The sequence below is a fragment of the Rhamphochromis sp. 'chilingali' genome, assembly GCF_963969265.1.
Source record: "Rhamphochromis sp. 'chilingali' genome assembly, chromosome: 7".
NCBI classification, from domain to species: domain Eukaryota; kingdom Metazoa; phylum Chordata; class Actinopteri; order Cichliformes; family Cichlidae; genus Rhamphochromis; species Rhamphochromis sp. 'chilingali'.
Window position 1 is genome coordinate 32,854,885 of NC_137934.1, and position 26,104 is coordinate 32,880,988.

The following is a 26,104-nucleotide window of genomic DNA, read 5'->3' on the forward strand; positions in this document are numbered from 1 at the left end:
TGCTTTATTGACCTATATACACCTGCTGACCTACGGCATCATTACCTGAAACAAACAGGTAAATTGTATCAAACGCTTTAAAGCCATGACTGCCTACTCTATAGCGTGGAAACCTTTAATACACATTTTGCATCCACCGATCACACAAACACTGCTGTTGTTGTCCGATGACAAAACGAGTTTACTTGTTCACAGATTTGAATATGTTTTCACCTCTTTTAGACTTTCAACTGGATTTTTTTCTCATTATGGGAAGACTGGAATTTCCACTCCCCTGATATACTAAAAATCTACACCACCGTGCAGTTTTAACCAATAAATAAAATAATTCGAGCAGCACCTTACATACCAACTAATACCAAAATAGATGTGGTAGGAAACTCAAAAAGTCCATTCTCAGCTAAGGCTGGTGCTTTGCAGTCCTGAAGGTTTTTAGAAAGCGATCTGGATTCCCACTAAAACTTCCCACTTCCCACTAAAACTAAATATTATAGACTATCCCAGATTATGGATCTGCTCTTATGATTAAGTCACTGTGAGGGAAAGTGGCTCCTTGCTGTGTAAGTATAAGAGTGCTCTAAAAGACCCTGCTATCTAAGAGGCTGTGGGAAACACACACACACGCACACACACATTTGTGGGTTTCTTCGTTATATTTGTGCCAGAGTTCTATTGGGTCACCCTCCAGCTTCCTGTGAGTGTGTACTTCCTCATACGTGTGTCATGGCAGAACCTTCTCAGCAAAGGAAGGAAAATCTAACACACTAGCCTAGCAGTTACACACAAGCACACACACACACAAACACCAGGGTCTTGTCACTTATTTTCGTTTCCTGCCTCCCCAGCTGCTCGGACCCTTCCCTCCCCTCTTTCACTCGGTCTCTGCCTTCCTCAGCCCATTCGAGCTCTCTCCTCTCCACCCTGTGGTTGTGAGCGTGGATTTTCTGGGGGGTGAGCGATGTGTTGTTCGGTGGGTTTTGCCAGGTCTCTGGGCCTGGCTCTGTTGCCTCTGGCCCTTTGCTGTATTGTGGCAAACCTGCTACTGCTGTTTCCCATGGGAGAAATCACCTACATTAAGCAGGACCGCCTGGCCAGCTACATCTGGTACTTTGGTGGCCTAGGAGGTGGGGGGCTGTTGGTGAGTACAAAAAAACCCCCCTCTTTGATCATCTTCTGTCATTTTTAATTTGTAACATTATAGTTTAGGGTTTAAGTCTGATTGGATCATCAGATATCTGGAGGTTTAAATCTGTTTTTAACTTCCGGTCATGATGGTGACTGTGCTCAAAGATTCATTTATTTTATACTTTGTATTACATGGAGAATTGCCAATCAATAATAGAAAAATTAGCTGGTTATTTATCTATATTTTTTGTATGTACGACATTTTGAGGTTTGAGGCTTTAGACAACACCCTGTCCAAATGCTCCAAAATAATTGATCGTAATAGCGTTTGTTTTTTCATTTTTTGCTGTTTGAACGGTTGGCAGCTGTAGTGGAGAAGAAGAAGAAACTAGAAGCTTGTGCGTCTGAAGGTTTATTTGTGTTCCATTTGATGAGCTGTTACTGAAAACTTGACATCACATGGTATAAAGTTCAATGTCCTTTTACTAAAAGTTCAGCTTGGATGCTATATAATAAGCATTTTTTTTCGTACTCTGGAAAATTTAAAATATGTGGCAGCAATGTGATTTGGGACAGATGCCAGTGGTCTATCTATCTCCTTTAGATGAGGTGAAAGGGTGAAATTCAGTGATTCTCAGTGTAGTGAGATTTCCTTTTCATTTGTAGCCAGCCATTGTTTATCATGAGTCATTTTCACTGCCGTGTGTAAGAAGCATTCTCTCACCCCGTGACCATGTGACTCTGAAACACTACCCAGTTAGCAGATGAAATCCTTTAAAAGCGTGATTACAATTGCTGGATGCTTATGTCACCTTCCTGCCTCCCTCATTCAGCAGTAAGTGCAGCAGGTGCTGGCACATGTAGTCAATGGCAGTGCCACTGTGTGTAAGAAAGCCTCGCTTTTGTTGATAAGTTGATACTAGTCAGAACTCATTTATGCTTTCAACTTGCTTTTAACTTCTACTAAATTAGTTCAGTTGTAGTTGAGAGGATTTTGGTTGAGTTTTGATTTTACGTCAAAAGTTTGTTAAATTCTGGTCGTTTTCCCATCAGCACCTTTCAGACAGAGTGTTTGCAGTTGCTCAGTGAGAACAATGGAGTTTTGTGTGCATCCACAGTTAATCCGTCTGCTCTGCATGCCGCTGATCTGATGGGTTTATGCTCGGACTGAGCAGAACGGAGCTGTTCTTTTAATTTGGTTTTGTGGAGGAACAGAGGAGAGACTGTAATCCCCCCCAGACAAGACCAAGTGTGTTAATCAGCAGAACACGTGCACATTTTGAGTAAAAAAAATATGCTCAGAGTGTCTGTGAACGTGCTCAGGGTTTGTACAAGTTGTAGCATCAAGACTTTGTGAAGAACAACACGATAAAGACTGGATGTTGTGCATTCCACTATCGCCCTTGCCTATGTTTCTGGTTTTTCAGTTTGGTCTTAATTGAAATGTTCAAGCTTTCAAAAACAGGCACCACTTATGGCAGGTTTTGAACCTTTTTTTTAAAGAAAAATTCTGAGTGTGATGAGTCTGTACGGCGGCATTGATAGCTGTTGGTATGAAGGCCTGCATAGGATAAAGGAAAGAAGCCTGAAAACCATACTGACTTACACGGTATATTCTCACTTTCCTGCTCTTTCTCTGTAATATGTCACGTCTTTAACTGCTAAAAGGTTCTCAGTGTAATTACTTTTAAACAAGCCTGATAAAAGGGCAGTCTGACTAAAATCCATCTTGGGCCTCTTTGTCTGAGAAAGGAATGATTTTTAGTCTGAGTTTGTGTCAGTCTTTCCCTCTCTGGGCTTTATCTTTCTCTGTGGAAATGACCAAATGCTGAGAGTCAAAGAGCAAACTGAACCAATCAGGGCATAATCTATTTTTGGGTTACTCCCTTCCTCTCCCTTGCTCTTCTGGCTTCCTTTTTCCTTCTCTTCCTTTCTCACTGTGCACCTCCCGCCGCTGCTTGTCGTCAGCCTCCCCTGCTGCCTCTGTTATAGGATGGGGCTTTAAGAGGGATGTCCAGGATGTGGAACAACACTCTGATCCCTCTCTTTGTTTCTGTTCATACGTTAATGTGTTAAACCAAGGGAACCGCCTTTCCTCTTTTACGATGTAGTAGGAGAGCAAAAGATACCGACACAGGGAAGAGGAGGACAGAAAATAAGGGATGAAGAAGATAAAAAGTCAATTCCTGAAACAAACAAATGTTGGATTGCCTTTAGTTCTTGAGTTGTACACACAAGTACACTATGTGGCAGCTGCCGCAATTCACACTGCACTTTAAATGGCCTGTGCTCATGTTTGCCCATCTCAAATTACTGGTACCATTGGGACGCAGAAGGGTCTGTCATAAAGTTATGTTTAATGTGCACTATTAATTAACTCCAGCTATAGCAAACGGTTTCTCTCTGTTAGGGCAATGAAGAGAAAGCAGGCTTATTTCATGTGGAGGTTGGCCATTTTGTTTTGGACCAAAGTCAAACAATGTATGATATGTATCATTAAAATCACTTTGAATTTGGATCTCAGGGAGAATAGTCACATTTTTCACCACCTACATGAAGCCAAGAATAGCTCTAAGACTAAGTCCCATTAAAAAACTAACAGCTGAATGAACATTACAGCTTCACGCTGATTGTGTTGAATATATGTGATTCGTTGTTAGGTGACATTTGTACAGTATTTAGTGCGGCAACATGACATTTGAGGATAGAGTGTGCCACATGTTGGCTAGATTGCAAAGCTCTTTGAGAAAACGTTGTGGTATATGCTGTATGAATGAAACACAGGATTTGACTTGTAAGCGGTGATCAACAGTAGGTGGCAGTAGAGATGCTGGTATAGAGCACTGAATTACTCTGGCAGCTCCTAGTAACCAAATGCAAAGATTGCTGCTATTGGGTGTTATTAATGGTCAATAAAACAAATAACAAATACTTTCTGTACTTTTAGATGCTGGTTCCAGCGGTTGCCTTCACCACGCTGGGGAAATGTAGTTGCTGCTGGAATGAGAGTTTAATGGTAAGAGACGTGTTAAGCTGTAAATAATGCTTAAAAATCTACAAAGGAGACGCTGTGCTGCACAGAAAATTGGGTTCACAACATGCAGGCCGTTATTTCCAAACTGCCGGCTGCCATTTTCATTTTCTAAATCTAAATGTTTTCCTTTTTTTTCTCACTACTTGCTTGATTACAAGGGTAAAGTTTTTAAGCTGCCCAACACTGTGTCCTTATGAACTGAATGCTAATTCTAAGCCAGCTATGATAACTCAACAAGGCCCCCATTGTTAGGTAACACTCAACAAAGTAAGCTTGGCTCACACCCTTCAGGCCACGGGCACAGCTGCAGATACACGTGTGTGTGTGTGTGTGTGTGTGTGTGTGTGTGTGTGTGTGTGTGTGTGTGTGTGTGTGTATGTGTGTGTGTGTGTGTGTGTGTGTGTGTGTGTGTGTGGCAGCTGCCTCTGTATCTCATTTATGAAATGCATAAGTGAAGCAGCTTTTCATTCAGGCAGAAATAAAGCTGCACAAAAACACGAAAGCACGTGTTTAAAAATCCCTTTGTGTGCTGCTGTTCCTCTGTAGATGTGTGGGTCAGTGTTGGCAGCTGTGGTCGGTCTGGTGGGGTCTGCCTACTGTTTCATCGTATCAGGGTATGCACTCCTGCAGGGCCCCCAATGCTTCACCTCGTATGGATGGTCGTACCCCTTTGCAGACCAAAAGGGCAGGTAAGGATACATCCTAGCGCTTTGTGTATGAAGATGTAGATGTCTGCATAGGTGCGTGTTTTGTGCGGCGTTGTGTAACAATCGTTTCGTTATCAGTTAATGTTGTCTATGAAATGTCATAAAGTAAGTATTCAGGTAAGATTTTGAAATGACTTGTGCAGTCTTTCGTGCTTTTCACTTTCGTATTCAGTTTATTATTTCAGCTCTCTTACGTCTTCTGAAAGATTATCAGTATTTTGAATACAAAGGTAATTTTTTAATATAAATACCTGTATAAAAACAAAACAAACAGAAAACCAACTGTATTTTTTACTGAGCTTTCTAGTACAGATGAAAAAGTTGTAACTCTAACTTATATTGCTGCAACACTGGGTAATAAAAGAACGATTATTAAAAGCACGCTTTTACACAGAAACTGTGAAAAGAGATTATATCACATGCATTATTATTTACGCATTATTACTGTGTATTATATCAGGTAATTAAAATACAGAAGATCAGTCACCTTCAGTTGTGGGTCTCTGCCTTCACGTTTTTCTCCATTAACTGAAAAGCATGCTGGGATGAGATCAGTTAACTTGACCGTTGAAGAATATCCCGTTTGGTTACCTTGAGAAAATTTGCACTGTGCATTTGTGCTGTTCGATTAGCTTTGAAGCATTTAGCTGAAGCTGAGCAGAGAGTATAGCCATTTACTGGTATAGTCTGGCATTTTTGCTCCATAACCAGCAGTTTGTACATGTCTGTAAACCCTATATTTCTATATATTAAGGTCTTGACTATAGACTTGGTTAGATGTTGCAAAGTTGATGTTTTTCTGGAGTATAAATAATGTTGTCAATAATTGTATCATACACTTTAGTTATTGTCTGTGGCCTTTCAGGCTGAAATGATTTGTGCATTCATTTATTCTAAAAAAGCACCAGATTGTTGATTTGACCACTCTTAAAGCTTTTGCTCTGTCTCTGATAGTTTATTATGATTCTTCAGTCTACAAGTGACCTCCCTCACTTGCACTGTCCTCCCTTAAGGCCTCATCTTTAAAATTAGAGTAGGAAAGCTTTTAATTTAACACTTTGAATCAACTCATCACATTTTGTCTGCTTCATTTATCAGTTCGCTTCAGTTTTATTTATGTAGCACCAAATCACAACAATAGTCTCCTTAAAGTGCTTAACCCTTTCATCCATAATGGACAGCTATTCAGAGGCAGTTTTCTTGTATTTGTGTCAGTGTTGATGGTTTACTTGCACATAAAAAACCCCACATTGGACACTGATATGTCACTCCATACTATAGCCTGCTGCTCACTGGTCATTTAAATTTCAGTCAGAACATGGTATATTGTGTTTAGGTGAAAACTAGAATTAAATTAAAGGATTTTAAGTGTTGCTTATAGTGCGGAAAATATGGCACCTAAGAAAAATTTGCAACAGTAGGAAGGAAAAAGTCAGGCAGAACCAGGCTCAGGGAGGGGCAGCCATCTGCCGTGACCAGGTCGGGGTGATTTCTGCATTTGAGTCTTTGCTGCCTTTCTGGAGAGAATGTAGCACAACAGCACTTGCTCTAATTTTCTGGATCAGTTATGCCAGGGGTGTCAAACTCAAATACACAGTGGGCCAAAATTCAAAACTGGAACAAAGTCGTGGGCTAACGTTAATATTTATTGAAAAAAAAAAATCTTTCTCCAGATATAAGAATGAATCTTTTCTTATGGACTCAAATAAGTTTTGCTGGAAAACTGAATATGGAACAAGCAAAGCTTAATACTAAACAATATATATATAGTAGCTGTATAATACCAGTAGGCCAGCTCTAATAGTAATTTGGTATGGCTTCGCGGGCCAAATGTAATTAAGCTGCGGGCCAGAGTTTGACACCTATGAGTTATGCCTTCACCAGTTTGTGACTTGCTCTTTGATAATCACACTTACTCTCTGTCCCAGGTATCTTCTGCAGCCAGAAACGTGGACACGGTGCCTTCAGCCGGTTAACATCATAGAGTGGAACATCACTCTGCTGTGTGTCTTACTGGGCCTGGCAGTGCTGGAGTTCATCATCTGTCTCCTACAGCTGGGAAATGGCCTAGTCAACGCTGTCTGCCGGCCCTGCTGCTACAAGCAGGAGTACAGTCTTAATGCTTAGATTCATCTGCACAGACATACCACAGATGCATATAGATACAACCATATCGTACATGTACATTACAGTAATGGACACAAGCACAAAAGGAAGTCTCCACACATAACTTCACTGCAACGTGTGTGCGTGTGTGTGTTTGATTACAGCACCACATCTCCAGTCAGCCAGGTTAGATTTGTAATCAGTTTATTTTCAAGTTCAGTCAAAGTCACCCGTGGTGCCGGGATATGTGTCTGCAACAATGTAGCTCTGTATGACTTTTTTTATTCCATAAGTAGGACATTGTAACTTACTTTAAAAGCAGGCATAGCAAGCCAACATGTACAGATAGTAAGAGAGGATGGGAGTATTAGGTTTACTGAAGTAAAGTCTGTCAAACGTGGTGCACAGGCTTGCTCAGTTTCTTCACTGTTGTTTTATGTTGTATGCTACACAGCTGTGTTAACATTTTTAAGGCCTGAAGAGAACTACGTTAATAACAGAGCAATCAGTATCAAATCAACTGCCTGATATTGTTTGATAATGTGAACATTACCTTCTTTTGGGTATTTCCTTTCCCTGGTTAATGGTGTTTTTGCAAGAAACAGTGCGTGTTGCCATGATTATAGTCTTTGAATGTGCCGTCTTGGCTAAAATGAAGCACAGTGATGTGCCCTTTATGTCTAATTTTATTTTTGTGGTCCCAGGACTTGCAGTGTGTTGGATCACACATGCAACACAAGCCGATTTTCTTTTTGTGCATGTGTGCGTGTGTGTGCGTGTATGTTTTTACATCTATTTTAATTTTCAGTATACTTTGTTGTAAATTGTTGTCTTAATGTTTCTCAGATGCTAGTCCAGTGTTAACAAACATTATATATATATATATATACACACACACACACACACACACACACACACACACACACACACACACACACACACACACACACACACACACACACATATATATTTTAGTGGCATATTTTTATAATGTATGGTTTGTTTGTGCTGCCTTGAATAAAAACGAACAATTTCTGTTTTATATGTATGCATCCAGAGTTTTTTTTATTATTTAAAAACAAAACAAAAAATCAAACTGTTGCTTCTGTAGAGGGGAAATATCCCAGACGCAAATGCAATCATGTCCTTTGAGGTCAAAATGTGGATTTTTTTGTGTGCAGCTCCTGTGGTGTGTTGTAATCAATACTAGTGAGTACTGAGTACTAGAGTTTCCAGAGTTGACTGATACTGATATTTATCAGATTGAGTAATTGTTGCCTTTAACCCTGAGAGCCATGCAAATTGGTGCTCATTTTTTTTAGCAGTGTCCCCTCCCTAAACTGTGTGCACAGCGACCGTTTTCTCCTTGTTCTGAGAACCTTTACACAAAGATAGATTAGGAATAGTATTAATTAATTATCATAAACTGACTTTTAGCAAAGTAAACGCACAAGTAATGAACCCAAACACAGAGACATCTTTATTGGCTCAGTGAAATGAATCTGGTTGTGACACAAGGTCGTTTTCAACATTTAACCCCTTGCATTTAAAATCAAACATTTACTCAAAAGTCCACTTTTACGTAATTGGCTAAATATAACGTCACTGGACTTTTTTGCTGAACAGAAAAAAACTCCGATTTGACACAGATAAGAATCTTTGGATTCTTAAACGAACGATGTTGATTTTTAAAAACTTTATTTTGAGCTGTAGTGAAAATCTACAAGGGAGTAAATGATGAAGGTTAAGACTAATCTCTTGGTGTTTGGATTTACGAGAACAAAACTGTTTGTGTTCTTATGCAAGTCTCGCCTGCTGATCGAACACCTGGCAGTCTGATGGTCAGTGACCCCTCGGTCCTGCTTGGCTGACCTCAGCCTGCGAGTCATCTGACGCAGTATAAAGACACAGAGCTTTAAACGTCGCTGAGACACACTGGTTGACAAACATCCAAGACTTTTAATTCTCTGCGCCGTGGGTCTTTATCTTCAAGTTCTGAGTATTAATAATAATTCAAATAAAACCAAGAGTCATCATTATCATTATCACCACTGTCAGCTTTTATTTTGGACAAAAATGCTGAGGCTGGATTTAAGGGCTGTTTTGCTGTTGTTTTGTGTGGTAACATGTGTTTCCGGGATGAGACGAGAGTACTTTCTAAAGATAGAAGAGGTGTCGTGGAACTATGCTCCAACTGGGATGAACATCATCCAAAACCGCTCAATCCAGGACGATGAGTAAGTGCGCACGATACATTTTCCATTTTATCACAGAGTCATAAATCAATATGAAATAAAGAATCAAAATGGGTACAATTAACCCCCCCCCCCCCCCCCCCCCCAACACGACATGTTAATATTTGCTTCAACAGCAATTGACAAACAGGAATGATCACATATGGTCAGCAGATACTAATATAAGAACACAGTTATAGCCTACTGAACGCATTGCACTGCATATGACAATATATAAGTTAATATGAAGACACTGTGATGGTACACGTGCTTCATCTTGTAGTCACAGGACCAGACTTATCAGCATAAAATCAGTTTTTGGTGATAAAAAACTACTTATTATTTATTATAGAGGTGGAGCGTAAACTTTGCCCGGTGCTTTTGCAGCTGGCCTTTTGCACGTGTATTTGTAGGAGTTTTTCTTTATTTAATATTTAAACGAATCATGCAAAATTGATTCATTAAGTGTTATTCATTTGGAGCGAGAGGAAGGCTTGGAGCTGTTAGAGCAGTGTGAAAATTTTTAATCTGTCCCGTAACCCTTTCTTATTCCCAGAATCTCAGTTGTGCTCCTCTATGAAAACCTACTGGGCTTGTTACGAAATGATGAGAATCGAGCTGATCTGAACTTCACACGTATACAAAAGAGTTGTGTATACGTTGTTTTACTGTTAGCCAAGTTACTTTTTATAGTGAGCTGATAAGTTTGAAGTCTGACATTTTTACCCAATAAAACGTCTCTGCATGTCTTTCCTCGACAGTCACTCTGTATTTTTTTTCTGTCTTTCTTTACTTCTCTATGTCACCGCTGTTATATCACATATTGAAATGTCTGTCGGGGAATGTATGAGTGTGTTGGATTAAATGGTAAATGGCCTGCATTTGTATAGCGCTTTTCTAGTCCATAGGACCCCAAAGATTAATGTCTACATCTTGCAATAGCCTACATAGCAGGCTTTTCATATGCATCTCTACGCACAGCCTCACACAGCGCGCGTAACGGTGTTACTCAACACGTTGTCATCCCGACGCGTTGGTACGTTATGCTGTGGGAGTGAGAACGGTCTCGTTACTCGATGCGCACAGTCACGCAGTTGAGCACTTACTAACAGTATCATCATTAGCACTCAATTGTGTTTTATGTTCTTCTACACATCATATATCTTATTACAGATTTCGGTGTATTTGGGAAGTGTTCGCCAAAGTGCAGCCTTTCTCTTGGATAAATCGCGCTCCAGTCTCATATATTTTATTTTATTCATATATATCAAAGCATAAGCATATATCAAACATATAGATTCTTTTCCAGCTTCCCCTCTCTTATCTCATTTGCGGTGCTATTTCAGGAAGAAAGATCCTGCGCATTTTTGCCATTGGGACCTTAACCTTTTAGTAAATCTGACCCATGATGTCATTTGCGGAAAAAAGAGTGTTAGAGACACTCAGTCTCTCTAGAAGCTTTACGTGTTTTAACTTACATAAGGACACATACACAAAACCACTCTCATGCATCTCTGCCTGAACCCCTCAACAGAGAAGCCTCCGTCTTTTTAAAGAGCGGTCCGCAGCGTATCGGCTCAACCTACAAGAAGGCTGTTTATAAGCAGTACAGCGACGCCACCTACAGGACAGAGTTGACAAAAGCAGAATGGCTGGGTTACCTCGGACCTCTGTTGATGGCTGAGGAGGGCGATACACTGATTGTCCACCTGAAGAACACAGCGTCCAGACCTTACAGCGCCCACCCACATGGTCTGAACTATACTAAAGGCAACGAGGGTGAGAAATGCACAAACGGACGTACTACTAGAGTGGAGTGGAAAGGTTAACACATGCGTGTGACTGTGACTGTGTTTGTGGGTTCACTCCTCAGGAGCACTCTACCCAGATGGCACGGGTCCAGAGCTGAAGCGAGATGATTCGGTACCTCCTGGTCAAACAGTGACCTATGAGTGGACCCTCGCAGAATCCCACGGCCCAACATCACATGACAGCAACTGCATGACCAGATTCTACCATTCCCACGTCAGCCCGCCAAAAGACATCAACTCAGGGCTGATAGGGCCCCTCATCGTCTGTAAGAGAGGTACATTTACTCCACTAAATTTACTTAAGTACAACTTTAATATATTTTATTTATAGTCCAGTGTCTTTCAGAGACAAACATTCTACCTTTTACTCTTGTTAACATTATGTAACTATGTTTACATTATAGATTCATAATAGAACACAATAGACAGTTTTTAAAAACGTGTTTATTTTTATATTTATATCTATTTTTCATCCCCCTTTTCTTTTGTATTGTAAAGCACTGCCTGTCTTTCTAAATGTCCTCTCCTCTGCAGGAACTCTGGACTTACATGGCGATAGTTCAGCAGACTACCAGTATGCTCTGCTGTTCATGGTGTCAGATGAGAACTTCAGCTGGTACCTGGATGAAAACATCAGGACATACATCACAAATCCTGCCAGAAACCTGAAGGAGGACGAAGACTTCATTGAGAGCAACAAGATGCATGGTGAGAGGAAGCATCAGAATCAGAAAGACTTTATTTATCCCAATTAACATATCATGCTAACAATTAGCATATCACCAGCATGCACGCTTACAAGCTTGCATTTGCATCCCTGCACCATTTTACCCTCGCTATGTATTACAGGTATTAATGGTTTGCTGTATGGTAATCTTCGTGGACTGAGCATGTGCCAAGGCAACAAGATCCAGTGGCATTTGTTTGCATTAGGCAATGAGGTAATCTATGTTATATTATCACATCTCTATTCTTAATATTACTGTTACAGAGAATATTTTCAAAATATTCAACTGAGCATTTAATCTAAACATTTAGTTCAATTTATAATGTTTACAAACATTTAGAAGAACAGGTTGGTTCTTTTAGGGGGTTCCAAAGTGGATCATTTGCCTCTATCTCACCCTGTTCCCTGCTCACACTGACCCTCCTCTTTCACTTTATACATGAATCTTCTCTGTTGTCTTCCTCTTTCTCTCCTGCCTTTCCTTCCTCTGCACATGTCCATAATATCTCCATCTTGTCTCTTGAACTTTGCCTCCAAACAGCTTAACCTGAGCTGTCCTTCTGATGAACTCATTTCTAATACGGTCCATTCTGGCCACTCCCCACAAAAATCTCAACACCTCCAGCTTGGCCTCCTGTCTTTTCATTAGTGCCACAGTCTCCAAACCATCCATCACAGCAGGTTTCACTACTATCTTGGAAACCTTCCCTTTCACTCTTGCTGCTATCCTTCTGTCACAAATCACCCTGGCACTCATCTCCAAGCACACTCCACCCTGTCTACACTCGCTTCTTCACCTTTCTTGTGTGCTGTCTGTTGTTTTGGATGGTTGGCTCCAGGTATTTAATTAAACTTGTCCATCTTCCCTCCCTCTACTCCTTGCATGTTCACCTTTCCACCAGCCTCACTCTCATTAACACACATGTTTCTGCTGACATTCCTCTTCTCTCCACCTCTCCAGGCTCTCTTCCACCTACTTTCAACTCTCAGGAGACAGTCTTTCAAAGACAGAAGGGGCTGTGGGCATTATCCTAATTGTTGCTAACTAAACCATGAGACACCTGCAAATACAGTCAGTCTCACAGCTTGTGCTTTCAAAGGTTCAGCTTTTTTAAGGATTTAAGTTTGCCTTGCTGAGACTGTTGCAGAAGTTTTCTACTGATAGTCTTTAATCAGATAAGGTTCAAGTTTAATAAAAATGTGAGCATGTGTTACTTTCTGTGGTACAGATTGCTTTCATTATTATTATTGCTAGTTTCAGAATTGCAAAAAGGATTTCTAGTACATTCACCTCCTTGTGTAACATTATTGAAATATTATTTATCTACAGGTGGACATGCATTCAGTCCATTTCCATGGTCAGATCCTGACCACTATGAACCATCATACAGACACAATCAGTCTTTTTCCTGCTTTGAGCACCACAGCGGAAATGGTAGCTGACAACCCAGGACACTGGCTGCTGGCATGTAGTGTCAATGACCATCTGATGGGTGAGATTATGAATTACAATTCAGGGAAGGATACATTTCTGCACACCGATTAATAATGTATTCAACATTGTTTTTTTGTGCTTTTGTCCAGCTGGAATGCAGGCTTTGTTTGAGATAAAGAAGTGCTTCCCCAATGTCCACAAGCCCCGGCCTTATGGAGAGCAGCGACAGTACTTCATTGCCGCTGAAGAAGAAGTTTGGGACTATGCTCCTACAGTGCCTACAGATGGGTTAGTTACTGTACAAACTGACAGGAATGTAGAGGACTGCTGGTCTGCAGAGATCTTTCTTAATTTGAACTTTGCTTTTGTGTGAGCAGTGCGGCAGAAACGTTTGTAACCCGAGGTCGAAACCGCATTGGAAGCCGCTATAAGAAGGTTCGCTATGTGGAGTACACTGACAACACCTTCATGACAAAGATGCTCCGCAGCCCAGAGGACCAGCACCTTGGAATTCTGGGTAATTCAAGCTTGCGTGGTTTTGGAAAGTTTGATGTTGCTAAAATCTGAAAACAACAACAACAAAAAAAACAAACCCAAAACCCAGAAACGAAACCCACCCACACACACACACAGACACACAGACACACAGACACACACACACACACACACACGCACGCACGCACGCGCACACACACACACACGCACGCACGCGCACGCACGCACGCACGCACGCACGCACAGACACACACACACACACGCACGCACGCACGCACGCACGCACGCACGCACGCACGCGCACGCACACACACACACACACACACACACACAACAGAGCTTCTCTGGAACAAGAAATGAAATCATTTTTTGATTTTAATAAAGTGAGACAATAATTAGAGCAGCCAAGTGCCAATGTTAAAAATAAAAACACAAAACAATCCAGTTGTTTCTTAATTAGTAATTACCGTGGCTCGGTGCTGTCATTGATCAGTAAGTTACGGCCTCGCTTTATTTAATCAGTTTGACAGTTCGCTCTAAGCAAAGATTACATCAAATTTCAGAGTTCATTCATACTGTAGCGTTCCCATATGTTCTCAAGAACCAGACGTTTTGATCTCAGTTTGTCCGTTTATTCGGTAACACAGGCAACTTCGGGGAGAGTGCTCTCATACAACACCTCACTTCTGCCCCGCACAGTCACACAACAACATGGACCCCCCTTCCCCTTCCTGCACACATTAACTCCCTTTTTTCCTGCAGCACAACCAAACATGTATCTTAAAGAAATAACAACAGTGTCAACCTGTCACTGTAAAATAACATTTAACCATCGTTACAATACCTTTCGAGCTATTGCGTTTGCAGACAGAATGACACAAGCGCACAAACGCTAACAAAACCACAACTGCCTCAGTTAATTACAGGTTTTTTGAATGAATTGCTTGCCAGAAATAGAGTTATTGCAATTCAAAAGCACAGCAGAGTTGTGGAACATTTCCAAAAACTGCCTTAACTCATATTTGAACAAACTCATTTGGTTTAGTGTCTTAAACCATGTTGATAATCCCTCTAATTTTATGAGCTGTTATTATTAAAAACTATATTGCACCCTTACAGCATCTTATGCACGTTGCACGTTAATGTTTCCAGGTCCTGTGTTGAAGGCTGAAGAGAAAGACACTATCAGGGTGGTGTTCAAGAACAAAGCCAGTCGGCCTTACACAATACAACCTCATGGAGTACAGTACAGCGTGGAACAGGATGGCACACTGTATCACAATGAGTTGGAAGGTTAATGCATGTACATTCATAAGTAATGCTATCAGTGTTAATATCTGTTTCATCCATCTGAACTCCTCTTCTTTTCCTCTCTTCAGAGTCTTATACAGATAAGAAACTGCAGGAGCTGAAGAGGCTGCCAAGTAAGTGGAAGTCTGCAGTTGGAGTACCATTTAGCATTTTGTTGATGCTGTTATTATTGCTAATGAGAATTCGCCATTTCTCTGTGGAAATGCGTGAGTAGGGGTGGTGACTCCTCCCCCTGCTGCTCTGGTCAGACCTGGGATGGTGCACATCTATGAGTGGATGGTGCCTGTAGGTGCTGGACCCGTAGAAGGGGAGGCTGACTGTCTGACCTATCTGTACTACTCTGCTGTGGACCCTGTTAAAGACACCAGCTCTGGACTGGTGGGGCCACTTCTCATTTGTCGACCTAAATCGCTGAAGAAGGGAGTACAGGTGAGAGGAAAGACAAAAAAAACCCAGCAAGTCAACATATTGTGTGGTTCAGGTTACAGAGCAAGTTACATCCTCCTGAATTTGGTATTATAAAGGTAGATATATTTGGAATAAAATGATTCACACCAGGCTGTGCAGTGGACATATAAATGTTTTTTAAACTCAAATAGAATTATCAGTAAATTACACAGAAAATATTGATGACACAGGACTCGTTCTGCTGGCCTGAAACACGTGTCTTGTGTTAGACTGAAAAAATGTTGCAGTTTCTTATAACAAAAAGAATGAATCTTCCTGACATCCTGATATTCCTGACAGTGGCATCCAAAGAGGCGGATCGTCTTAAAATCAATAAAATGTGCTTTTGGCTTTAGTCATCGACTATCCACGGCTCCTGTCTCCAGCCTGGAAAATCTCTTCCTAACCTGAGTGTTCAGTCCCACTCTAACATCACAGAAAAGAAAAAAAAAACAATGTTTTGTGGCCTTACTGGATTAATGAAGCAAAATCTGACACATCACCTCTTCACCTCTCTCTCTTTTCATGCAGAAAAACTATAATAAAGAGTTTCACCTCATGGCCACTGTATTTGATGAGAACCTGAGCTGGTATCTTGATGACAACATTAGGACTTTCACTACTGCTCCCAACACTGTCAACAAGGAGGACGAGGGCTTCATCGAGAGCAACAAAATGCATGGTGGGTACAGTGTGAAGTTTCATTTTAATCACCATGTAATAGTTAAATTGGGGACAGCTATTATTATCAACTAATGTCCCTTTACTGGCTCAGCAATTCACCATAACGTACCTAATCTCTGTGTGTAATATTTCTGTGAATTTCTTTTTAGCCATCAATGGGTTCGTGTATAACAATCTCCCAGGGCTGACCATGTGTAAGGGCGATAAAGTATCATGGCACCTGTCAGGACTGGGGTCAGAGACAGACATCATCAGTCTCTACTTCCAGGGCAACCGTTTCATCTATGAGCAGAACAGACGGGACACCATCAGCGTATTCCCTCACATCTCACACACTGTCACTATGGAGCCGGACAGCATGGGTATGGAGCTTTGAACCCTTATTTATGTTGTTCTGTTTAGTTACACTTTAGGTGTGGCCCATGCATACAAAAAAGTAAAAGCCCAAAGTTCAAGTTCAAATGAAATATAGAGGAAGATGGGTTGAATTGATTTATTGGCAGCTACAGCAGCTGCCAATAGGAAACTTACATTAATCATTTGAAAATGATTGACACTACTCTCTTTTATTTTAAACAGAATGGCATCACAACAAAACAGATTAAACTTAATTAAAAATGTCAGACTATCTGCTGGTCTGACCTAGCAGAGACATGGATTTACCTAGATGGGTGATGTCAAAGATGCACCCTGTGGGCCAGAACTGGTCTAATCAAAGGTCCACTGGATACTTTTTGAAATAAATAAATAAAATATAAATAAAACTGAATTGAATTGAAGTTGCCATGACAGCGGTGTTAAGAACCATTGAAGTGGACATGAAACACTAAATGTATTAAGGTCAATTTATCCCATGAGTGCCATGTCTGTGAAGCTGGGTTTAATAAATAAGTGCTTGAAGTTACAGTTTCTAGAGCATGTGTAGCGCCGTTTTGTCCGAGTAAAGAACGTGACATCACTGGGTTGGTCTAGTTGGCTGTTGCTATCAGTCTTACATTAATTTATTAGCTAACTACAGCAGCGACAGAACTGATAATTCAGTGGAAAACAAGACTAAAACTAAAAATCAGTCGAATGACCTTCATGCAATTTAACCCCCAGTTCTACTGAGGTTCTGTCTTTTCCCAAGCAAATGCAAACAGTTTACAACATATCATATTACTATGTGTGCATCATGCCATGAATAGAAGTAGGTTTCCTACCGAAGCATGATTAGGAATCTTAACATCCATCAGCATGAGTCACTCTGATACATAAGCCTGAATCATTGCTGAATTTACATTTACAGCCTTCTTACTCAAAGACATTACCCTGAGGAAATGTGCTTAAGTCAGGGAGCTATGCTGGTGCATTTCTTTGATTTGTGACAGATTAGCATACACATATCCATTGATGGCTGCACACAAACATGCACACATTGATTTGTGACAGTAGGTTGCAGTTCTTAGTAGACTGACTCAGGGCACAAAAGCTAAAAGGTACTGTTGAAATGTTACATATTTTTAAGGCATCACAGACTGTTCATCATTTGTTTTGTTGGATAGTTCAGTAAATGGGAATGATTTCAGTAAACATGAAATACAATTACCCTTACTATGACCTTGGCCATTAAATCTTCAAGAAGTGTTGAGTGAGAAGACTTGAGAGCTAATTCCAAAAAAAGGACAAGTGTCATGATTTGGTGCATTGCAGACTGAGCTAGGAAGGTAAAAAAAAGTGTTAAGAAACAACAACATTTGGACAAAACAACAAAACCAGAGAATTTAGTCAAAAGAGCACATTTGTAAATCCAACAGTCACATTGTGTGTTACCGTATCTGCGTGTGTGTATGTGTTTTAGGTCAGTTTGAGGTGGTGTCTGCTACAGTGAACCATTACCGTAATGGGATGAGGGCCAACTACACGGTAGAGAAGTGCAGCATACTTCATCGTCAGAGTGAGATGATGTTACATTCAAAAACCTACTACATCGCTGCCATGGAAATAGACTGGGACTACGCTCCAAACCGCACCTGGGAGGTGGAGATGTTCCGCGGCATGGAGAGGTATCAGCTGTAGGGCACGAGCCTGAGAGCTGCCGTGGAAACAAATACAGTATACCAGCAGCACATATATGTAACTCTTGTGCGTCTACCTTTATACAGTATACATTATGTGTTTATTTTATGAAGCTTATGAAACATCACAGAAAACAATAACAAATTTAGTAAAGTTTAGGGAAAAAAGTGTCCCATTGTTACATGAGAATGCTCATTACTCTAAACATGCAGACTCTGAGTATCTTAATGCCTTTTATGGTAATAAACTGCTTTTGGACATTACAATAGGAACACAAAAATAACAGTGACCAACCAAACAGATGTCAGTATTATATTATAAAGTTTATTCTGTATATAGCAGAGCACTATACTATTTTTAGGATATGAAACTGTCGTAGATTGTGGTAGGAGCGCTGAGAAAGAATTAAATAGTAATGCTGGCAAATCGAGTTTTCTTTGGTTGCCTCTTATATAACAGTGAAAACTTGTTATAGTGGAACTGCAGCTGTTTTAGTAAATCAAAATGTGTTGGTGACTCTCTCGCTGCAGTCCTGCCCCCGTCTTTCTGGACAAGCAGGGTGGATTCATAGGCTCTCGTTACAAGAAGGTCGTTTACCGACAGTTCACCAGTGACAAGTTTACCAAACAGGTCGAAAGAACCGCTGACATGGAGCATCTCGGCATTATGGGTGAGTATATTGAAGAGACCACTGACACATACTGTACAAATTCATATTTTTCCATAAAGTTTTTGAAGCTCTGACGAGAATATATTGTTGGTGCAGTAAAAGCCACTGATTGTGCTACATATTGTAAATAACACATGATTAATCGTGTAACGTCTTAAGCTCCAGTTGGTACTTAAAACATTTGCCTTCTCTTTAGGTCCAATGATTCACGCTAATGTTGGAGACAAAGTTAAGGTGGTTTTCAAGAACATGGCAACCAGACCTTATTCCATTCATGCACACGGAGTCAAAACAGAAAACCCCAGCGTCCACCAAACCCAACCAGGTACAGAAATGCCTAGAAATAATAGAAGCGGATGGAACAAAGGGACACAATCAATAAACAATTTCAGTCACTGTGGAACTTTTTTATGACTTCAGCAGAATAAATGTGTTTTTTTGAGAACATAGAAAGGGCATACAGTATTCCCTCTCTAATGGATCATGCCATGTTCTTAATGTATAAATGGTGTCCAAAACATTGAAAACTACAATGTGTTTCTCAGGTGAAATTCACACCTACTACTGGTATGTCAACAAGAACACTGGACCAACAACAGAGCAAGAGGAGTGCTCTGTGTCAGCGTACTACTCTACTGTTGATGTTGCAAAGGTACGATGATGTAGGCAAGATCAAACACAGCACAGGCAACAACAAGTACTCACAGACTTACATGTTGTCCCCCTAACCCTCCAGGACCTTTACAGCGGACTGATTGGTCCATTAGTCGTCTGCCGCCGTAGTTGGGGCAGGTGAGTATCTACATGTTCTGCTTGATGTACAGCACAGCACACATTCTGTTTATGCAGTACCACATAATAAAGTATGATAAAATATTTGCGTCTTCCAGGACTTTAGGACTGAAGAAGGAAGTGGAAGAGTTTGCACTGCTTTTCCTGGTTTTTGACGAGAATGAGAGTTGGTAAGTAGCAGATAGATTCCCTTTGAAACCTCTGCTTCCTCTATGACACAAATTTGAAGTAAAAGGATCCAACCCAATTTCTTAATTCCAATTCAAAATTACATAATCCTCCTTAAATTCACATGCTTGCAAACTCACGGAGGGTAAATCAGATGGAATGGGTGCAGCTGAGTTATGAGAGACAGGTGACATCAATCAGGAGAAGACACTTGAAAGTAAAACACAAAGCAAGGTAACTACAAAAGCAGAGTGGGACATGAACACCATAACTGAAACACGTGAAGACTGACACATGAATCAACAGAACAAAGGTTAATACAGCCATTTTTTTTTTTTTTTTGCCTTAGCTGGCTCGACAAAACCTAAAATTCCAGTAAGAGATAACAAGTATTATGATGGTGGTCATCAGCTTACCCTGTTAAGCAGTGATTTCCGCTTCAGGCTCTGTATGCACTCTGCGCATTTAAAGGGGCGTTTCACAAGCCACGTGACTTCTCAAAGGAGTCCACACAAAACGATTCCCAGGAGTGTCCCCTCCTGATAACTAGAGATGTTATCAGGTGATAAAATGCTGATAACATTACAATAAATTACAAATTTATGGAGATTGATTGTGCAGAAAAAACATCGCTCTTTAAAGAAAAAAAAAAACTTTACCCTGCACAGAGCTGTAAAATAAACATTTAAATTCAAGTTAACTATTTTATCACCGATTGAGCCTCTGTTTGTTTGTTAATAAGTAATCATAAGAAGTATATCAGTATGATAAGTAATTATTAGTTAATTATTATTAATTATTATTAGTTTCTTTTTTATGAAACAGAAAACTCTGACTTTAAACTCAACACAGCTCACTAAGCCATTAATCTCACTTTGTAGGACAGTCCTCAGGAGGACAGTGACTACTACTGCAAATTCATGAACCAAACCCCAAAAAACAAAAAGAATGAAACCCATTCCTAGAAAATCACAAGGTGATGGGGCGACCGTAGTTTATGTGGTTGGGAAGCTCATCTGTAACCGGAAGGTTGCCGGTTCAAACCCCCAGCTCTCTCTGTCCTGGTCGTTGTGTCCTTGAGCAAGACACTGTACCTTACCGCCTACTGGTGTTGGCCAGAGGGGCCGATGGCGCGATATGGCAGCCTCGCTTCTGTCAGTCTGCCCCAGGGCAGCTGTGGCTACAACTGTGGTTTGCCTGCACCAGTGTGTGAATGTGAGAGTGAATGAATAGTGGCATTGTAAAGCGCTTTGGGTGCCCATATAAATGCAATCCATTATTAAAGAAAAAACAGAGCCTCAGTCACAAAAGAGGAAATAAAAACATCGATCCAACACTAAATACGCAAACAGAATTCTAAAACAGAAGCAGAGATCCACTCTGAGGACCAGGACAGCAGGATATGATGTTTAGCTGAATTTTCCTGCAGCGCCGCCTGAAACAGGAAGGGCTGTATATTTATGACTGCTGCTTAAACTACAGGTATCTGGATGAAAACATCAGAGCGCAGATCAGGAACCCTCGCCCAAACTTAAAGGATGATGAAGACTTTATAGAGAGCAACAAAATGCACGGTGAGACAAGCAGACACGTACAAAAGGATTTTTGAACGTTTTTGTTTTTTCATCTACACATAAAAATATATATTTTTTCTTTACAATGTGTGCATGTTTGTGTGCAGCCATCAATGGATATGTGTATGCTAACCTGAATGGTCTGAACATGGAGGTGGGCGATAAGGTGTACTGGTACCTAATGGGAATGGGCAATGAAGTGGACATACACACAGCACACTGGCATGGCCATAGTGTGGAATATAAGGTATATAGAAATGATTCAAAAATACCCTCTCACACAATCACACAGTATATAAACGCAGTTCACAAATGCTCTTTTCTCTGCAGCTGGGTGGAGGTGCTCACCGTGCTGATGTGTATGAGCTGTTTCCAGCCACCTTTCAGGTGAGATTTCAAAGGAATGGCTTCTTTTAAGAGCTGAGTCTTTCCTCTTTGACGTTAAGGTCTGGTGTGTTTCACTTTAACACTAGCATGAAGGTGGATGACTTTAATTGCATGTGGTCAACCATCCAAAGGAAGAGAGAAGAGAGGTTATGAAGAGAGTGCAAGCAGGGAGGAGTGGGCGGAGATGAGTGAAAGTTAGAGAGACACGGCTGAAATGCACTAAATATACACATAAGGTAACAAGGAAATGGCACACAGGATGGAGACACAGCTGAACCTAATTAGACAAGGCAACGGGGAAGCAAAACCAGATATGTGAAACATGGAAACACAAGACCTACACAATAAAACAGGAAACTGGGGAACATGACACAGGAGTGAAGAATAGGCAGACGAGAGACATGTTGGACCGGGGAAACATGGATAAACCACAAGGACACAACACACATAAGCACAAACACAGAATGGGGGCAAAGACATGAGGGGAGCCTAAATGTACAACGGTAAACATGGTGGTAATCCTGAGGTTATTCTAAGAATAATAAACCATCACACAACAAGTCATAAAAACACAAGAGACACAAAAAGCTGGGTCAAAAGCACCCAGAACCATGACAACCACCTTAAAACACAAATTCTAAGCAATTTATCCAACAGAATTAGGAAATTGAACTCTAATTGTTTTGCTATTGAGTCATGTGATTTTCTATCTACTTTCTTTTCAGACAGTAAAGATGCGTCCTCAGTATCCTGGTACCTGGCTGCTCCACTGTCACGTCACAGACCACATTAAAGCTGGCATGGAAGCCATGTACACTGTTACTGAAAAACGTAAGGAACCAGTCTGAGCAGAAAAATTCAGGCAAATAAAAACGAGGATGCTGTGTTGGTGATAACTTGTTTGTTTGTCTTTGACAGCAAAGAAGAGTGGAATCTTTGGCTGAAGGAAAAGTGAGAGACGAGTAAAAGGACGATGTCAGTGCCTCAGTTTACTAAATGCCTCCGTTAATGATGCATAGCAGAAACTTAACATGGAATCAAGCATTACCAACAGTTATTGTATAATAAAATGTCTTTTTTATAATCATTTTTGCTCAGTAACTTTTCTAAAGACTGCCAGACTGTAGTGAAAAAATAATTAAAAAATAAATTTAAAATCAAAGTTACTGTGTTTGGGTCTCAGTATCAGTACCAGGGGACACTGTGGCCTTACAGTTCACATTTATGGAGCCATCAGTCACAGTTGTCAAGATTGTCTGTTTGTGTGTGTGTGTGTGTGTGTGTGTGTGTGTGTGTGTGTGTGTGTGTGTGTGTGTGTGTGTGTGTGTAGTCTTTCCTTTTTAAGTATATGATTTGGTAATTGTGTTTGACAAAAAAAATATCTGATTTGATGAGATTATCAATTCGATTCGATTCAATTCAATTTTATTTATATAGCGCCAAATCACAACAAAAGTCGCCTCAAGGCGCTTCATAGATACAGAGAAAAACCCAACAATCATATGACCCCCTATGAGCAAGCACTTTGGCAACAGTGGGAAGGAAAAACTCCCTTTTAACAGGAAGAAACCTCCGGCAGAACCAGGCTCAGGGAGGGGTGGAGCCATCTGCTGTGACTGGTTGGGGTGAGAGAAGGAAGACAGGATAAAGACATGCTGTGGAAGAGAGACAGAGGTTAATAACAGATATGATTCAATGCAGAGAGGTCTGTTAACACATAGTGAGTGAGAAAGGTGACTGGAAAGGAAAAACTCAATGCATCATGGGAATCCCCCGGCAGCCTATGTCTATTGCAGCATAACTAAGGGAGGATTCAGGGTCACCTGGTCCAGCCCTAACTATATGCTTTAGCAACAAGGAAAGTTTTAAGCCTAATCTTAAAAGTAGAGATAGTGTCTGTCTCCCGAATCCAAACTGGAAGCTGGTTCCACAGAAGAGGGGCCTGAAAACTGAAGGCTCTCCCTCCCATTCTACTTTTAAATACTCTAGGAACAACAAGTAGGCTTGCAGAGCGAGAGCGAAGTGCTCTAACAGGGTGATATGGTACTACAAGGTCATTGAGATAAGATGGGGCCTGATTATTTAAGACCTTGTATGTGAGGAGCAGGATTTTGAATTCAATTCTGGATTTAACAGGAAGCCAATGAAGGGAAGCCAAAACAGGAGAAATATGCTCTCTCTTTCTAGTCCCTGTCAGGACTCTTGCTGCAGCATTTTGGATTAGCTGAAGGCTTTTCAGCGAGTTTTTTGGACATCCTGATAATAATGAATTTAAGTAGTCCAGCCTGGAAGTAATAAATGCATGAACTAGTTTTTCAGCGTCACTCTGAGACAGGATATTTCTAATTTTAGAGATGTTGCGCAAATGGAAGAACGCAGTCTTACATATTTGTTTAATATGTGCGTTGAAGGACATGCATGTCCTGGTCAAAAATGACTCCAAGGTTTCTCACAGCGTTACTGGAGGCCAAGGTAATGCCATCCAGAGTAAGAATCTGGTTAGATACCATATTTCTAAGCTTTTCAGGGCCGAGTACAATAACCTCAGTTTTATCTGAATTAAGAAGCAGAAAGTTAGCGGCCATCCAGATCTTTATGTCTTTAAGACATTCCTGCAGTTTAACTAATTGGTGTGTGTTATCTGGCTTCACAGACAGATAGAGCTGGGTGTCATCTGCATAGCAGTGAAAATTTATGCTATGTCTTCTAATGATGCTGCCTAAGGGAAGCATGTATAGTGTAAACAGAATTGGTCCTAGCACTGAACCCTGTGGAACTCCATAATTAACCCCAGTGTGTGAAGAGGACTGTCCATTTACATGTACAAATTGGAGTCTATTAGATAGATATGATACCACATTATATCTGTGATATCACACAGTAAATATAAATTCATGAAATTCTCAAAAGAGGAAACTTGGATTAAAGGGATGTGGAAAAAAGAAGCTGAGGAGGCTGAAGGCCAGGTTCAGTTATGGTGCTGTGCCACATGAGTAAATGATTTGTTTCCCTGCATGCTGTGTGGTGCTGCTGGTATTTATAAGTTAAGAAAATGCGGAGCGATCCGTGTAAATTGTGTGCTGAAATCAGACCTATTATTTGCATGCATTTTGAGGGCAGTAAATATACTATATGATCCTTTGAAATAATCAACAAAAATGTATTTTAAAAAACTAAAAAAAATGGAAAATGTCCAGATTTTAGTCCTTGCATATTATTATGTTTTGAGTGACTGTGCATGTTTGTGTGCAGAACATCAGATATTAAATGTGTCTTCATTTAAGTTTTCTCAAGAAACAGTGAACAATCAGACAGTTTTGACACAATCAAATACTTTGAAGAAGGAAATAAACTCATATTAGAAAACAATAAACAAGTGGTTTGATTTTGGTTCTGAGGCTATGCAGTTGTGGCAGACTGAGGCAACCGAATACAAAATGCTCCTGTGCAGAAGGAATGGGTCACCCAGACTAGACAATGGAGGGACTCACCAAGCGGTATATTAAACAGCTCAGCAAGGCTGTGCAGCAAAACCCACAGCATACACTCAGTGGTGAGCAGCTGCTGGAGTACATCATTGTGTCAGAGGATCCAGCTGTGGCCATCACAGTTATTCAGTCTTTGAGGTAAACCTCTGTAAAGTAAAAGTAAAGTGAGCTTGTTAGTCCCCATAGGGAAATAGTTCTCTCTGCATTTAACCCATTCACCCAGTGAAGCAGTGGGCAGCCACCAGTGCAGCGCCCGGGGAGCAGTGTGTAGGGACGGTACCTTGCTCAGGGGTACCTCAGGGTAGCCGTTCAGTGGAGTCGAACCCCCGACCTTCCGATCATGGGGCCACCACTCTACCTACTGAGCTATCCCTGCCCCCCCCACCCCCCCCCCTTTTTTTTTTTTTTTTTTTTTTTTTTAAATTATAGGTCACTGGGTTTCCTTCTCTGAAAAGTTAATGTTTCAAAGAAACTGCAGGAACTTTTTTGTTTTACAACAATCATTGCTTACTAATTACTGACCATAGGTCTGGTTTTTCTTTTTATGTGGCCTTTTTCAGCTTTATTAGATAAATTTAGTAAAGAAATGACAGGAAAGCAGGCGCAGAGAGAGAAGACATGCAGCAAAGGACTGTGGGTCGGACTCAGCTATATGGCATGTGGGTACCCACTCAACACGCTGAGCTAAACCGGTACCCAGGTCTGGTTTTTTTATCCAATTTCCAGGTCAAAATTTCTAGAAGCTAATTTCTTCTACAGATGTTAAAAACCGTTAACCGCTAAAACTTCTTAAGTTAGACTCATGCAAACATCCTCATTTAAATATCAGTCTAAGTAGACATAATGGGAGT

The 26,104-nt window shown here is 40.7% G+C and overlaps 2 protein-coding genes across 2 annotated transcripts; both read left to right on the forward strand.

Moving 5' to 3' along the window:
- The first annotated feature begins 861 nt into the window (after positions 1–861).
- On the forward strand, positions 862–8,014 carry tm4sf18 (transmembrane 4 L six family member 18). The gene is made up of 4 exons (XM_080886808.1): positions 862–1,138; positions 4,073–4,141; positions 4,706–4,848; positions 6,795–8,014. The coding sequence occupies exons 1-4, from the start codon at positions 959–961 to the stop codon at positions 6,991–6,993; spliced, it is 591 nt and encodes a 196-aa protein (XP_080742934.1). The 5' UTR covers positions 862–958; the 3' UTR covers positions 6,994–8,014.
- Positions 8,015–8,915: 901 nt separating this feature from the next.
- Positions 8,916–22,889, forward strand: cp (ceruloplasmin). Its single transcript, XM_080887609.1, has 24 exons — positions 8,916–9,209; positions 10,741–10,985; positions 11,080–11,292; positions 11,552–11,725; positions 11,867–11,958; positions 13,075–13,237; positions 13,329–13,467; positions 13,557–13,696; positions 14,827–14,967; positions 15,054–15,098; positions 15,200–15,414; positions 15,964–16,114; positions 16,266–16,478; positions 17,957–18,161; positions 18,705–18,844; positions 19,041–19,169; positions 19,390–19,496; positions 19,581–19,636; positions 19,735–19,806; positions 21,287–21,378; positions 21,486–21,625; positions 21,709–21,765; positions 22,491–22,596; positions 22,684–22,889. The coding sequence occupies exons 1-24, from the start codon at positions 9,049–9,051 to the stop codon at positions 22,707–22,709; spliced, it is 3,222 nt and encodes a 1,073-aa protein (XP_080743735.1). The 5' UTR covers positions 8,916–9,048; the 3' UTR covers positions 22,710–22,889.
- Positions 22,890–26,104: the final 3,215 nt, after the last annotated feature.